We start from the raw sequence: 14,335 nt of genomic DNA, 5'->3' as shown, positions 1-14,335 counted from the left end.
AAAAAAAAAAAACAATGAGATACCATCTTGCCCATAACACTAGTAGCAAAGTTCAACAAGACAGAAAATAACAAATGCTGGCAAGGATGTGGAGAGATTAGGACTTTCATACACTACTGGTGGGGCTGTCAAATGATACCACCACTGTGAAAAGGAGTATGATGATTCCTTAAAAAGTTGGAATTAAAAATACCATTAGACCCAGCCATTCCATTACTAGGTATATATCTTAAACAAGTGAGAGCCAGGACAAGAACAGATACATGCACACCAATGGTCAGCACAGCACTATTTACAATGGCCAAAAGACAGAAACAACCTAGGTCATCAGCAGCAGAGGAATGGATAACCAAACTATGGTACATACACACAATGGAATACCATGCAATCCTAAAGAATGTAGAACTGGCAGAACATCACATAACATGGATGAACTTGGAGGACATTATGCTGAGTGAAATAAGTCAATCACAGAAGGACAAATATTGTATTAGTCTGTTATTGTAAAAAGTCAAGGAAAGGTTTCTATATGGAAGGAAATTATCTTTGTTTGTTACCAGGGGTTGGAGGGGAGAGTAGAGAACACTGCTAGACAGGTAGAAACAAATATTGATTTAGGTGAAGAGAAAGGCAATGTACCAAATGTGAGTGATCAACATGGTGGCATTGAAGAAGAGGAAGACATAGACAGGAACATGGGAGGTATAGACAAAAAGATGGACCCTTTTGCACACACTGTACTGTATTGCCAGTGAAGGCAAACATTGATATACAGGTGGATAGATGGGTGGACAGGCTGAACTATTAGGTATGTCTATGCAGAGAGAGTGTGCCCAAGACCATGTGTAGGGTTGGCAGACAATGTTTCTACAAGTTTAGTGGTATGCTCTATAAGAATTCCAGGTATATAATAGAGCTCACAAATGACAAAGTTGTAGTCACCCTTGGCCACAGCCAGCTAACCAGAGAGAGCAAGCAGTTGAACCTGTGGGCTCAGGACCATAGTTACAGGGGACATCAAGCTCAATTTGCATAACATACTACACAAAACATTGTTCCACATCCTACTGTGGCGAGTAATGACTGGGATCTTAAAAGCTTGCAAGCTTGGCGGACAGGCTGAACTGGTAGGTATGTCTATGAAGTGGGTAGTGTACCCAAGACCATGTACAGGCTTGGCAGACAGTGGTCCTATAAGTTTATTTGTATGATCTGAATCCTCTAGTGCATAGTAGTGCTGACAAGGGGTCAGGTTGCAGTCACTTCTTGGTCATAGCCAGGTACTCAGAGGAACCGAGTAGTTGAACCTGTGGGCTTAGGACCATAGTAGCAGGGGACTTCAAATTCAATTGGCATACCATACTACACAAAACATTGTTCCACTTTGGTGAGTAGTGACTAGGATCTTAAAAGCTTACAAGCAGTCATCTAGATGCAACAATGAGTCTCTCCTAATGTAGAGCAAAGAAGAAAGAAGAAAACCAAAAATTAATGGAAGGAATTAGGCCTAGCAACTAGTACACCATTCATTCTGCAGCCTATATGACTATGAGACCAGAAGAACTAGATGGTGCCCGGCTACCACTGTCAACCACTTGGAGGGGGATCAATGTAGGAGATCCTGGATAGAGAGAAAGAACACTGTGGAACAAAACTCAAAATCATTTGGAGAAAAAAAAAGGGGGGGCAAGTTTGCTGGTCTGATAGAGCCTTGTGGAACCACTGAGACTATGGCCCCTAGTTGTCCTTCAGGTCTGGAATTGAACCCACAATTATGGCTTGCAGCCAAATAAAAGACAGGCATATGAACTGAACATTTACCTTAAGTAGATACACTCCTTGGGGAGAACAATCAAGGGAGAAATAAGGGCTATTTATGCATAGGAAGATAGCTCAGGGGGCAGGAGTGCATGGAGGGATGGACACAGGGAAGAGGTGGCTATCGGGAGGAAGTGGGAGGGAAGCTGCTGCATTGTGGTGAATGTGGTCAATATCATGAGACAAAGTGTATGTGAACTGCTGCATGGAAAGTGAATTTGCTCTGTAAATTTTCACCCAAATCACAATTAAAGAAAAAGCTTGCAAGCAGCTATCGAGAAGTGATGATGGGTCTCTCCTCATCCATAGCAAAGAAGAAAGAAGAAAACCAAAGACACATGGAAACAATTAGCCTAAGCCACTGGTACACCATGTGATCCTCAGCCTATACAACTAGGAGACCTGAAGAACTAGATAGTGCTCAGCTACCACTTTCAACCACTTGGAGGGGGATCAGTGGAGGAGACACTGGATAGAGTGAGAGAACAATGTGGAACAAAACACAGTCATTAAAAAAAAAAAAAAAAAGGAACCAAGTTTGCTGGTCTGATAAAGCCTGATGGAACTACTGAGACTATGGTCCCCAGTCTCCCTTGGGTTGGGAATTGTACCCACTTCTGTGGCTTCCAGTCAAGTAAAGACAGGCCTATGAGCTGAACATTTGAAATGGGTAGATACACTCCTTGAAGAAATCGATCATGGAAGAATAGAAGGGTTGTATATGCACAGGAAAACAGCTCAAGGGGCAGGAGTGCATGGCAGGGAAGGACACAGGGAAGAAGTAATTATGTGAGGGAAGAGGGAGAGGAGCTGTTGCCTTGTGGGAAATTGTAGTCTATGTCATGAGAAAAAGTGTATGTGAGGAGCTGTATGGGAAGTGAATTGGTTATGTAAACTTTCACCCAAATCACAATATAAATTAAAAAAAAAAAAGATATCTTAAAGACCTAACTGTAAAACCTAAAACTTAAGATCATCAAAGAAAAATAAATGTAAATTTTGGAGCTCTAATTTGTGACATAACTTGATCCTCAAGCACAACTACAAATACACAAATAATAAAAATATACTAGACAATTGAGATCTCCTAAAAATTAAACACTTATATACATCAAAAAACTTTTCTAAAACAGTAAAAACAAAACCCACAGACTAGAAAATTGGTAATAACATATCTGATCAGGGGATAATCTCTAAAATTTATAGAAAATGTTAACATCTCAAGACCAAGGCTAGCAATACAATACAAAAATAAGCAGATGATATGAACGTATAGACCACCATATAAGACATACAGGCAGCCAACAAACCCATGAAGAAAAGCTAGTGGTCATTACTCCTTCCAAAAAAAAAAAAAGCCAAACTCCCTGTCTTCCTTAGATAGATGTAAATCAAAACAATAATGAGGTATCATCGCGCACCCCATTGATAATAACACAGTTGAGGGAAACAAAAAAGGCTGCAAAGCATGTGGAGATATTGAATCTCTCTTACACTATTGATGAGACTGTAAAATGGTACAACCACCATGGAATATGTTATGATGCTTCCTGAAAACATTGGAAATACAAATACTATATGATTCAGCTATCTATTACTAGGTTTGTATATCAAAGTAATAAGAACAAAAACCAGAAAATTGAACTCACTGCCATCTAGTCAATTCTGACTTGACTTATTGCAATCCCCTTTGGGTCTCTGAGGTGGTAAATATTTACGGAAGTAGATTGTTCAAGTTTCCTTTCATAGAGAGGCTGGTGGGTTTGAACCACCAACCTTCTGTTTAGAAGTCAAATGCCTTAGGCACTGTGCCACCAGAGCTCCTCACAGCCATCACAAATACACACATGCACACCCTTGTTGTTTTGTAGCATTGTTTACAATTGCAAAATGATGGAAACAAACTAAGTGTCCATAATTGGATGTATGGATAAACCATGGTCCATCCACAAAAGAGAACACTACTCTATGTTAAAGAAATATGAAGAATCCACGAAACACCTCATAACATGGATGAACCTGGAGAACGTCAAGCTGAATTAAATAAGTTAATCACAAAGAGAAAATTATTGCAAGATACCATTATTATCTTGGAAGGAAGTGTGGGCAATCTACTTCCATAGTGATACTGCCTCGGAAACCCAAGGAGGAGGGTCGTTATGAGTCAGGTCTGACTGGACGGCACATAACAACAACAAGCATTATTATAAAAAGATCAAGAAAAGTTTTACACACAGAAAAAACATTCTTTGATAGTTAATGGGGATAGAAAGGGAACAGAGGGTAAATCACTGACTAGAGAGCTTACACATATTAATGTGAGTGAGGGAAAAGTCAATATAAAATAAGGGGCAGGAGAGCACATGACATATGGCAAAGGAAGACACTAGGAGGTACACAACAAAAAAGACCACACTGGTAAATACTATTGCATAGAAAATCCCACAGTAATTGTCATTACAAACAGTGTCTCTGGGTAGATGCAGAGGTAGACATGCAAGCTGAACAGATGTGGGAAGGCAAATGAGAGTGTACCCATAGGTATGGCATAGGATATTTCTACAGATAGATTGTATGTTTTGTAAATATAACTACAGCTATTACAGAGCATATGTGGGGCACAGTTATGAAACTCTCTTAGCCATACCCAAACATGTTGAAGGAGTGGGTCACTGGGCTTGGGGACATAGGACAGCAGTCTCAGGGGACATCTATGTAAATTTACATAACATATCCCACAAAGACAATGTTCTACATCCTACTTTGCTAGTAGCGACTGGGGTCTTCAAACCTTGTGAGCAGCCACCTAAGAGACAATTATTGGTATCTCCTCATCCAGAGCAAAGAGGAGAGAAGAAAATCAAAGACTTAAAGAGACAATTTGTCCAAAGGAGCAATGGACCATGTGAATCACAGCTTCTACTGCCCTAAGACAAGAAGGAATAAATGGTGTCCAGCTACCACTGTCAACTGCTCTGATCAGAATCACAGTAGAAGGTTCTGAATAGAAAGGCAGAAGCAAAAATATAGAACAAAACTTTACATCATAAAAAATGACCAGACTTAATGGTCTTAAAGAGACTAGTGTAACACCTGAGATGGTGAACCTTAGTTATTCTTCAGGCCTGGAAATGAACTCAGTCCTGTGGATCAACTTTTACCCAAGCAATAGACAGACCTATGAGATGTACAGTAATACCAGGGAGGTATGCCCTCCTGAGAACATTCCACCATCTTAAATCAAAAAGAAAGTGTTTGCCAGGGATAAAGCTCAGAAGTTGGGAGTGGAGTGGATAGAAGAGAAGGATAAAGTGAAAGTAAACACAGGGAGTGGGAAGAGTGCTGTTGTACTCTGGGCATTAAACGCTATATAACAAAACAAAATATGTGTCACCTTTGAATGCAAAACCAATTTTCTCTGTAATATTTCCCCCGAATCACAATAAAAAGTTAAAAGAAAAAAATTATTTATGACCCAAACAAATACATTTAATTTCAAGAACAGGCCACATCTTCTTCTCCCGATAAAGCAAGAAGACCAATTGAAGATAAGCTCTACGTCATATCTAGCTCATATTTCTTAATTGGGAGGAAATGGATACATTAGGGAATGATCTTCCCCAAAGGCCTGTATCTTGCATCATTCATGTTAAGCCCTCCTCTAGGGAATGTGAAAGAGAATCATTTCACAGTCAAAATCTTGTGTGAGTGTGGATTTCCAAGCATGTGGATGAAACTATGACCAACTTAGGTTGTCTTTTAGTGGGCAGGTAAGAACCTAAGTTTCTTGGTGATATTAAAGGGAATTTTAGAAACACTTTATTATCATCATTTTCTTATTTGAGTATGTGACTTCCAAATTACCCTGGGAAGAAAAGAGAGCAAGGAAACATTATAAACGCTACAAAATTCTGGTAAGATTTTTACTGGAGGATAATTTAGTTGTATTTAGTACTTAGAGAAATCTAATCTGTTCAAGGCCATCATAATAGGTAGGTGATATATAGAAGACACTTGTGGAAGGATAAAATATATTGAAACTTCTGCGAGTGATATGTAATTTAAAGCGGAGGTGAAAATAAAGATTATCAAAATGATAATTGTCTATTTGATTGAAACATTTTGTAACAAAGGCAAATGTTTAATGGAAGATAATAAAAGAGTGGATGTGGAAATTAAAAAAAAAACATGAATGTTGAGCACTAAAAATTAAGGGCTTTTGATAGATGGGGTGACAGAGATAAGCAAATAGGAAAAAAATGGTTTAAATATTCCAGAAATTCTTCATAAAGACAATGATTTTATCAAGGTTAGGGTGGGCCACAGGCATTGCATTTACTCCAGGAAACTGAGTACAAAACCATGTGGGACTCTATAGAATTGTGTCTGTGGTAAATCCTCCTTAATTATGTTAGTCATTCAGCAAATATTTAATAGTCACGTACTTCTTTTCTGTGCTGAAAGGTATATCAATTATGTGAACTGTGAAATATGTGCGTGGCTGTCTATCTGTGCATGTGTGTGTTTGTATGTGTGTATATTTGTATGTTGTTTTTGCTAGTTGTCATCCGATCAATGCTTATTTATGGCAACTCCATGCACACAGCTACACAGGGCTTTCAAGGCTGTGACCTCCGGGAAGCAGATCCCAAGCCTGTGTTCTGAGCTGTGTTTGGGTGGGTTCCAACTACCAGCCTTTCAGTTAGTAGATGAGCACTTCACCTTGGTGCCACCCTGGAAATATCTGCCTGTCATCTATCATCTATCTGTCTGTCTATGTATGTATGTATGTAGGAAGGTAGGTAGGTAGGTAGGTAGGTATGTAGGTATGTATGTAGGTATCTATCTATCTATCTACCATCTATCTACATATGTATGTATGCATGGGTATACATATGTATGGGAGTTTTGGTGGTGTAGTGCCTAAGGCACTTGACTGCTAAGCAGAAGGCTGGTGGTTCAAACCCATCAGCCACTCCTCGGAAGGAAGGTTGGGCAATATACTTCCATAGAGATACTGCCTCAGAAAACCAAGGAGGGGTTACTATGAGTCATAATTGACTCAATGGCAGTTATATACATGGATATACACACACACAAGGGGCTCTCTTACTGCCTTGGTGCTTGCTCAGTTGCTTGACTGCTAACTGAAAGTTGGCATTTTAAATCTATCTAGCTGTTCTGTGATAGAAAAGAGCCAGTGATCAGTTCCCTTAAAGATGATAGCCTAGGAACCCCTATGGATCCCTTCCAATCTGTGATATAGTATTACTACGAGTCAGGAAAGGAGTTATGGTGGTACAATGGTTAAAGCATCTGGCTGCTAATCAAAAGATGAGTCATTTGAACCTACCTCTGCAGGAGTAATATGAGGAAGTCTGTTTCCACCAAGATTTACAGACTTGGAAATCCTATCATCAGTTCTACTTTGTCCTATAGGGTTGCTATGAGGCTGAATTGACTCCATGTCAGTGAGCTTAAGAGTGAGAAACATTTTGAGGATATAAAACAACACATATATTTGTGTTTAAATATATGTACAGTCAGATAAAAACATAATCTATTACATGTATAATATATAGTAATATATATATAACATACATAGCAGGGCACAAACATACACACGTAAAATATCCAGTTGATAGAAATTGAAACCATTTTTAATGCTCTGGGTTGAATGTGTGGGAGCTCTTTGAAAACAAAGAGTATTTGGACAATTTCTTGGAAAGTATGGTGTGATTACAAAGCACGGAACTTCACAACTGTCTCCATAGCTGACTCCCAGTCTTTCTCAAAGCCCTGGAGTTTAGTGTTGCTGTAAGAATATTATGATCATTCTTGCATATATCAAAAGAGATTATGAGGGCCCAGTGCTGTGCTGATTAAGTACGTTAATCAAATTGCCTTCTATGAAAAGATTTTAAAAACCTTTCTTCTTTAGCTAACCATGATTAAGACATATTTTCAAATATTACCAAAAAACACATCTTTAAAAGCAGTGTTTCTTCCACCTCTGATGCCTAGATTACAATTTTATTCCCTAAAGACTTACAAGTACTGTGTTTTTCTTTGCACATTTCTAAACACGATTCATTTATATAGAAGTGGGTATTTGAGATGTATCTTTCCCTGATTTGAATGGAAATACTATCATTCGAATCACAGGCTTTTATCTTCTGATGTTTTACTTCATAATATATTTTAAACTTCTTTGTTATTTCTCTGCTTTGTTTTTGTTAATGATTATATAAAATTATAATGCTGGTTCATTCGGTGCCCTTCGGATGGACATTTTTTCTTATCTTTTGTTCCATGGACAGAGCGACAGTGATTGTCTTTGTTCGTGTGAGTAAGTGTATCAACAAGAGATTGAATAAGGAGCTGATGCAATAGTAAAATTATAAATGTTCAAAAATCTTCCCTACTAGATTGCACACATTTTCACGTCTGCCAAGAACATGCTAAGTTGATTGCTTTCCACACTTGCCAGCACTATATGTTAACCAATGTCTAGCCAAACGAATCATTTTCCTAATCTGATAGGTACAAAAAGATATCTAATTGGAATTTCAATTTAAATGTCTTAGTTGTGATAAATACAGACATCTTTTCATATGTTTAATTCTTTACATAAGAAAAGATTTCTTATCAATTTTTTTCCCATTATGAATATGTGATGAATATTTTTAGGGTAAAATGGTAAAATCTATTTATTTGGAAAAAATTCATGCCTTTCACATATGTTATAAATATATTTTACTATTTTGGCAATTATTTTTTTCTTTAGATTATGTTACCATTTGGGTAGTAAGTCTGACGATGCACGTGAAACAATTTCTTTAGTTTCTGGCATATGTTGTCGTTGTTGTTAGATGCCGTCAGGTTGCAACTAACTCATAGCAATCCTAAGTCAACAGAACGACATATTGCCTGGTCCTGCACCATCCTCACAGTGCTTATCATGTTTGAGCCCATTGTTGCAGTCGTCATGTCACTTCGTCTTCTTAAAGTTCTTTCTCTTTTCAGCTGACCCTCTACTTTACCATCATTGAGGTCCTTCTTCTGAGACTGGTTCCTCTATTAATATGGACAAAGTAAGTGAGATGAAGTGTCATGATCCTCACTTCTGGCTATATTTCTTCCAAGATTGATTTGTTCTTTCTTCTGATAGTTGATGATATATTCAATATTCTTCATCAACATCATAATTCAAATGCAGCAATTTTTCTTAATTTACTATTGTCACTTTCTATGAATAAAAGCTGATTTGAAGGGACCAAGGCTTTGGCCAGGTTTTTCCATATAGTTAGATATAAATAAATATTAGTTTCCTGTTTATTTCCATTTAACTTACTTGAATTCGGGATATAAGACACTTAAGAATATGCATGACAAGAAGTACGTTGAAAAGCTTCTGCTATGATTTGGAGTTTCTTGAGCTTTTTTTCTAGGTCCTTAGTGTGTAAGCTGGTGGCTTAGTGCCTAAGACATTTAACTACAAACCAGAAGGCTGGCAGTTCAAACATCCCAGACACTTCTCAGAAGGAAGATTGGACGACAATCTACTTCTGTAGTAATAAACCAAACAAAAGCAAACTCACTGCCATGCTGCTTTGGAAACCCAACAAGGGGTGAAATGAGTCCGATCTGACTAGACAGCAGTGAGAGAGCAAATGAGCTGTAAATCTGAAATTTGAAAGCTTGCCCTGGTACACGGCTAATATTTTCCCTCTTCTTTTCCTGAACTATAGCGTCAATCTTTTCATGTCTCTAAAGAAATTATATTAAAAAAAGCAGAAAATAATGAATAAGGAGAAAAATGTAACTTTTGACCAATTGGGATGAAAACATTTATAATTGGATGAGGAAGTTCAAGAACTATAAAAGAATTTTGAAGTAAGTTCCTCACAAATTTTGTCTATTTTGTACTTACTGCTTCTACTGTTGGCAGGTGCTTGCTAAAAACTGAATAAACACATTCAGCTCAGGTTATTATCCACTCATGTCAAATCCCCAGCATTAAGGTTTGTTATGTTTGAAAAGTCACTTACTTTTTTCATAATTTTCTTATTATAACATCAAATACAACAAAGTAAATAGATAGCCATTATGAATTTCACTTTTAATCAAAACTCAGTACACAGAAAATTAGATTTCACACAACTATAAATGGAAGTTCAATGATCTGGTATATGTATTTGAGCTACAAATGCAGTATTCATCTCATAAAATGACTGTTTTTGTCCTTGCTGATTAACTATTTCTAATTTCTATTTTCCTCACATCTCCTGAAACAATGCAGCAAAATAAGAGTATAACTGAGTTCATTCTTTTAGGATTGACACAAGATCCTAGGACACAAAAAATAGTGTTCATAATTGCCTTGATTTTCTATATTGGAACCATAATGGGCAATTTGCTCATTATTTTGACCATCAAGTTCAGTAGGACACTTGGGAGCCCCATGTACTTCTTCCTATTTCATTTGTCCTTTACTGATACCTGCTTTACAACTTCCACAGCCCCTAGACTAATTATGGATTCTATCTCTGCAAAGAAAGTTATAACCTACAATGAGTGCATGACACAAGTCTTTACAATGCATTTATTTGGTGCTATAGAGATCCTTGTCCTTATTCTCATGGCTGTTGATCGCTATGTGGCCATCTGTAAACCCTTGCGTTACCAGACAATTATGAGACGACAGGTGTGCATCATCTTGATTATATTTACTTGGATTGTGTCTTTTTTACATTCTATAGCTCAGATTGCCCTGGCTCTGAAACTACCCTTCTGTGGACCCAATATGATTGATCATTATTGCTGTGATTTGCAACCCTTATTAAAACTTGCCTGTATGGATACTTATATGATCAATGTACAGTTGGTGGCCAATAGTGGGGCCCTTTGCTCAACTAGTTTTGTGCTTCTCATGATCTCATACTGTATTATCTTGCATTCACTGAGGAATCACAGTGCAGAAGGGAGGAAAAAAGCCCTTTCCACTTGTACCTCTCACATCACCGTAGTCATCCTATTCTTTGTTCCATGTATATTCATATATACACGTCCACCAACCACTTTCCCCATGGACAAAATGATGACACTCTTTTATACTATTGTCACACCCTTTCTCAATCCACTCATCTACACCCTAAGGAATGCAGAAGTGAAGAATGCCATGAGAAAGTTATGGAGTATCAAAATTAACTCAGAAAGCAAATGATGACACGAGAGTATAATGATGTATTCAATAATGGGTCTTAATCTGTAAAGAAATCAGATATGATAGCTTGTGATTATTGTCTAACATCCAATCATATGTAAATCAAAACCAAACCAAGTTCCCTAATATTGAGTCAATTAAGACTTATAGTGACCTGCTAAGGTTTCCAAGGCTGTAAATCTTTGTGGAAGATAACTGCCTCATCTTTCTGTCACCAATCAGCTGGTGGTTTTGAACTGCCAATCTTTTGAGTAGCAGCCCAATGACTTAACCACAGCAGCACCAGCGCTCCTTATTATATGTAAGGTGGTGGGTTAATAATTTTTGTTCTAGTTTTGTGGGCAACATGAATGTCTAACATTATCTTTTGTGTCAGAGCTGGATACAATATCAGAATAATTCAGATAAGTATAGACGAAGCTGACATCAGCCTGACCCAATCCTTTCCTGAGAGTTCAATTTTGACATGTTTGACCAGGAACTTCACATCATAATTCTGAACTGTACTCTTTGTTTTGATAAGAAATATATTGATATAATCACAGCCATGCAACATTGTGAGAGTTCATAAGAAAAGTGCAACCAGTTCACTGTGATCTTTAATTCTGTCTATAATATATTCCGAGTAAGGTAACAACTTCCCCTTGGACACCTCCAGATCAAGCGAACTCAGTATAACAATATCATCTGTTCTATTTTGTCACTAGTTTTTTTTTTTTTTTTTTTAAGAGTTTCATGTTTCTGAATCACAGGATTTTTTTTTTTTTAATAGTACCTAAAGCATCTGACTGCTAACCAGAAGACTGGTGGTTCAAAACCACCAGCCACTTCTGTGAAGGAAGACTGGGCAATCTACTTTCATAGAGATACTGCCTCAGAAACCCAAGGAGGGGCACTATGAGTAGGAATAGACTTTATGGCAGTGAGTTTTTACTATTATTATTGTTATTATTATTTATTTTGATACCCTAAGTTACTCCCCATATTTTCCTATGGATATTAAGATCAGATAATAGCAGGGAATTTTGAATGCAGATTTATGATCTTGAAATAGCTAGAAATGAAAAACAAAAACAAATGTGTTTAGAAATACTGCAAAATGGGACATATGTATGTAACCCCAGGGTCATCTCTTTTATGCCTATGTCTGAAGAAAATGTCATTGGGAAGAGAAGAATCTTTTGATTTTCATAGTCACTGCTATATGTGAAAATACAGGAATTAATAGATCTTCGGACTATGTGTATGGGATCAAACTGACAAAAGCAACTTGGAAGATGATTAGATAGAAATCTTAGGGGGTAGTGAGTTCATGTTAATGGGGAAGGAATAGTTGGGAAAAGGAAGGTGAGAATGGTCTCACAACTAAAGAGTGTAAACAGTGTCTTTGAATTGTACTTGTAGAAATTACTAAATTGGTATATGCTCTCTCTATTCTCAACAACAATAAAAAATAAAATATATGCAAAATTATATCTTTGAAGTTCAAGGAAATCATATTGCCTTATGTTTGTCTAAACAAGTCTTCCCCACATGACACTAGTTTGTTATCCGTGTTAATGACCTGATTCTTCTGGGCATTTTCTGGCTCTAACTTTACAGTCTATCTTTGCGTTAGCCTGGCTTTAGTACTATTTCCCTGGAGGCACCAGAATGCTCCAATCAGACACTGAGCAGTCCAGAATAACTTCCAGCTCTGTGTTCATATAATTCTATGAAGAATAGTAGGAAAAATATTGTTAGCCTAGATTACTATTATATTAATGCTTAGGAAATCTGAGTTGAAGGACAAAGAAAAGAAAAGACACACATTTACAGTGCAAATAGGGATCACTGCCAAAAGTAACCAAGGTTTAGTAGATAGAATAAAATCAGTGACTTAAAGGTCATTACAGAGACCAGATTATTTTTTGATGACCATTAACTTTTTGGAATAACTGGTTGCAGAATGGAAGACAAAGGGGGGAAAAATAACATTCTTTGTTCTGTACACATTTCAAGAGGATAAGATTGTATCATTAGTTTTAAAAAAGGAAAAGTTCAAAAAACTTATAACTCAAACTATAGCAAAGGGTTCACTCATCCCCACCTGCACACATTGAAAATCAGTGTACTGTCCATCTCTCTGTCTCTTCCAAACATACACAAATACATATATTTCAAGTTTACTCATGCATTTAAAACTTTAGGAACTCAATTTGTAGATTTTAAGTACACTATCTCACAAATTCATGGAAGTCCCCAACACTGGGAAGTGGAAGGAAGTAAGCCTGCTGTTGTTAGGTGTTGTCAAATTGATTGAGACTCATAGCAACCATATGTTCAACAAAATGAAACACTGCCCAATCTTGTGGCACTCTCATCACAAACATTGCTTTACTTGAATCTGTCATTGCAACCACTGTGTCAGTATCTCTTGTTGAGGATCTTCCTCTTTTTGCTGAGCCACTACATTACCAAGCATGATAACCTTCTCCAGGGATTGGTCTCCTCTGACAACATGACCAAATTAGATGAAACAAAGTCTGGCCATGCATACTTTTAAAGAGCATTCTCATTGTATTTTCTCCAGGAAAGATTTATTCATTCTTCTAGCAGTCCATGGTACAATCAATATTCTCTGACACCACAATTCAAAAGCATCAATTATTTTATGGTCTTCCTTATTAATTTTCCATCTCTCACATGCATGGGAAGCTATTGAAAATACCATGGCTTGGGTCAGGTGCACCTTAGTCTTCAAAGTGACATATTTTCTGTAAAACAATTTAAAAAGTTTTTTGCACCAGATTTGCCCAATACCAAATGTTGCTTGAATTCTTGACTGCTACTTCCATGGATGTTGACTGTTGATGCAAGTAAAATGAAATCCTTGAAAGGTTCAGTCTTTGCTCCATTTCTCATGATGCTGCTTATTGATCCAGTGGTGAGGTGTAACCCTTACTGATGATCTTTGATTGATCATCATCAGTAAGTGCTACAAGTCTTTTTCACTTTCAGTAGACAAGGTTATGTCATCTGCATATTGCAGGTTGTTAATTAGTCTTCTTCCAATCCTGATGACACATTCTTCTTCATATATAACAGCTTCTCAGATCATTCGCTGTGCATACAGATTAAATAAATATTGCAAAAGATACAACCCTGAGCCATACCTTTCCTGATTTTAAAACATGTATTATCTATCGCTTTGTTCTGTTTGAATGTCTCCCTCTTTGTCTATATGCAAGTTCTGCATGACACAATTAAGTGTTCTGGAATTCCCATTCCTTGCAAGGGTATCCATAATTT

The 14,335-nt window shown here is 37.2% G+C and overlaps 1 protein-coding gene across 1 annotated transcript; it reads left to right on the top strand.

Annotated features, from left to right (window-relative positions):
- The first annotated feature begins 10,096 nt into the window (after positions 1 to 10,096).
- LOC103210751 (olfactory receptor 4C11-like) lies at positions 10,097 to 11,044 on the top strand. The gene has a single exon (XM_007956665.2). It carries the CDS (start codon positions 10,115 to 10,117, stop codon positions 11,042 to 11,044), a length of 930 nt encoding a protein of 309 aa, XP_007954856.1. The 5' UTR covers positions 10,097 to 10,114.
- Positions 11,045 to 14,335: the final 3,291 nt, after the last annotated feature.

Source organism: Orycteropus afer, unplaced genomic scaffold (genome assembly GCF_000298275.1).
Source record: "Orycteropus afer afer isolate SDZICR_OR568_19922 unplaced genomic scaffold, OryAfe1.0 scaffold00650, whole genome shotgun sequence".
NCBI lineage: Eukaryota > Metazoa > Chordata > Mammalia > Tubulidentata > Orycteropodidae > Orycteropus > Orycteropus afer.
The sequence above is the reverse complement of the archived record's forward strand: the minus strand, read 5'-3'. Positions and strand labels throughout refer to the sequence as shown.

Coding starts and splice junctions, on each gene's coding strand:
- LOC103210751 (XM_007956665.2), top strand. CDS start 10,115: ATGCAGCAAAATAAGAGTATAACTGAGTTCATTCTTTTAGGATTGACA.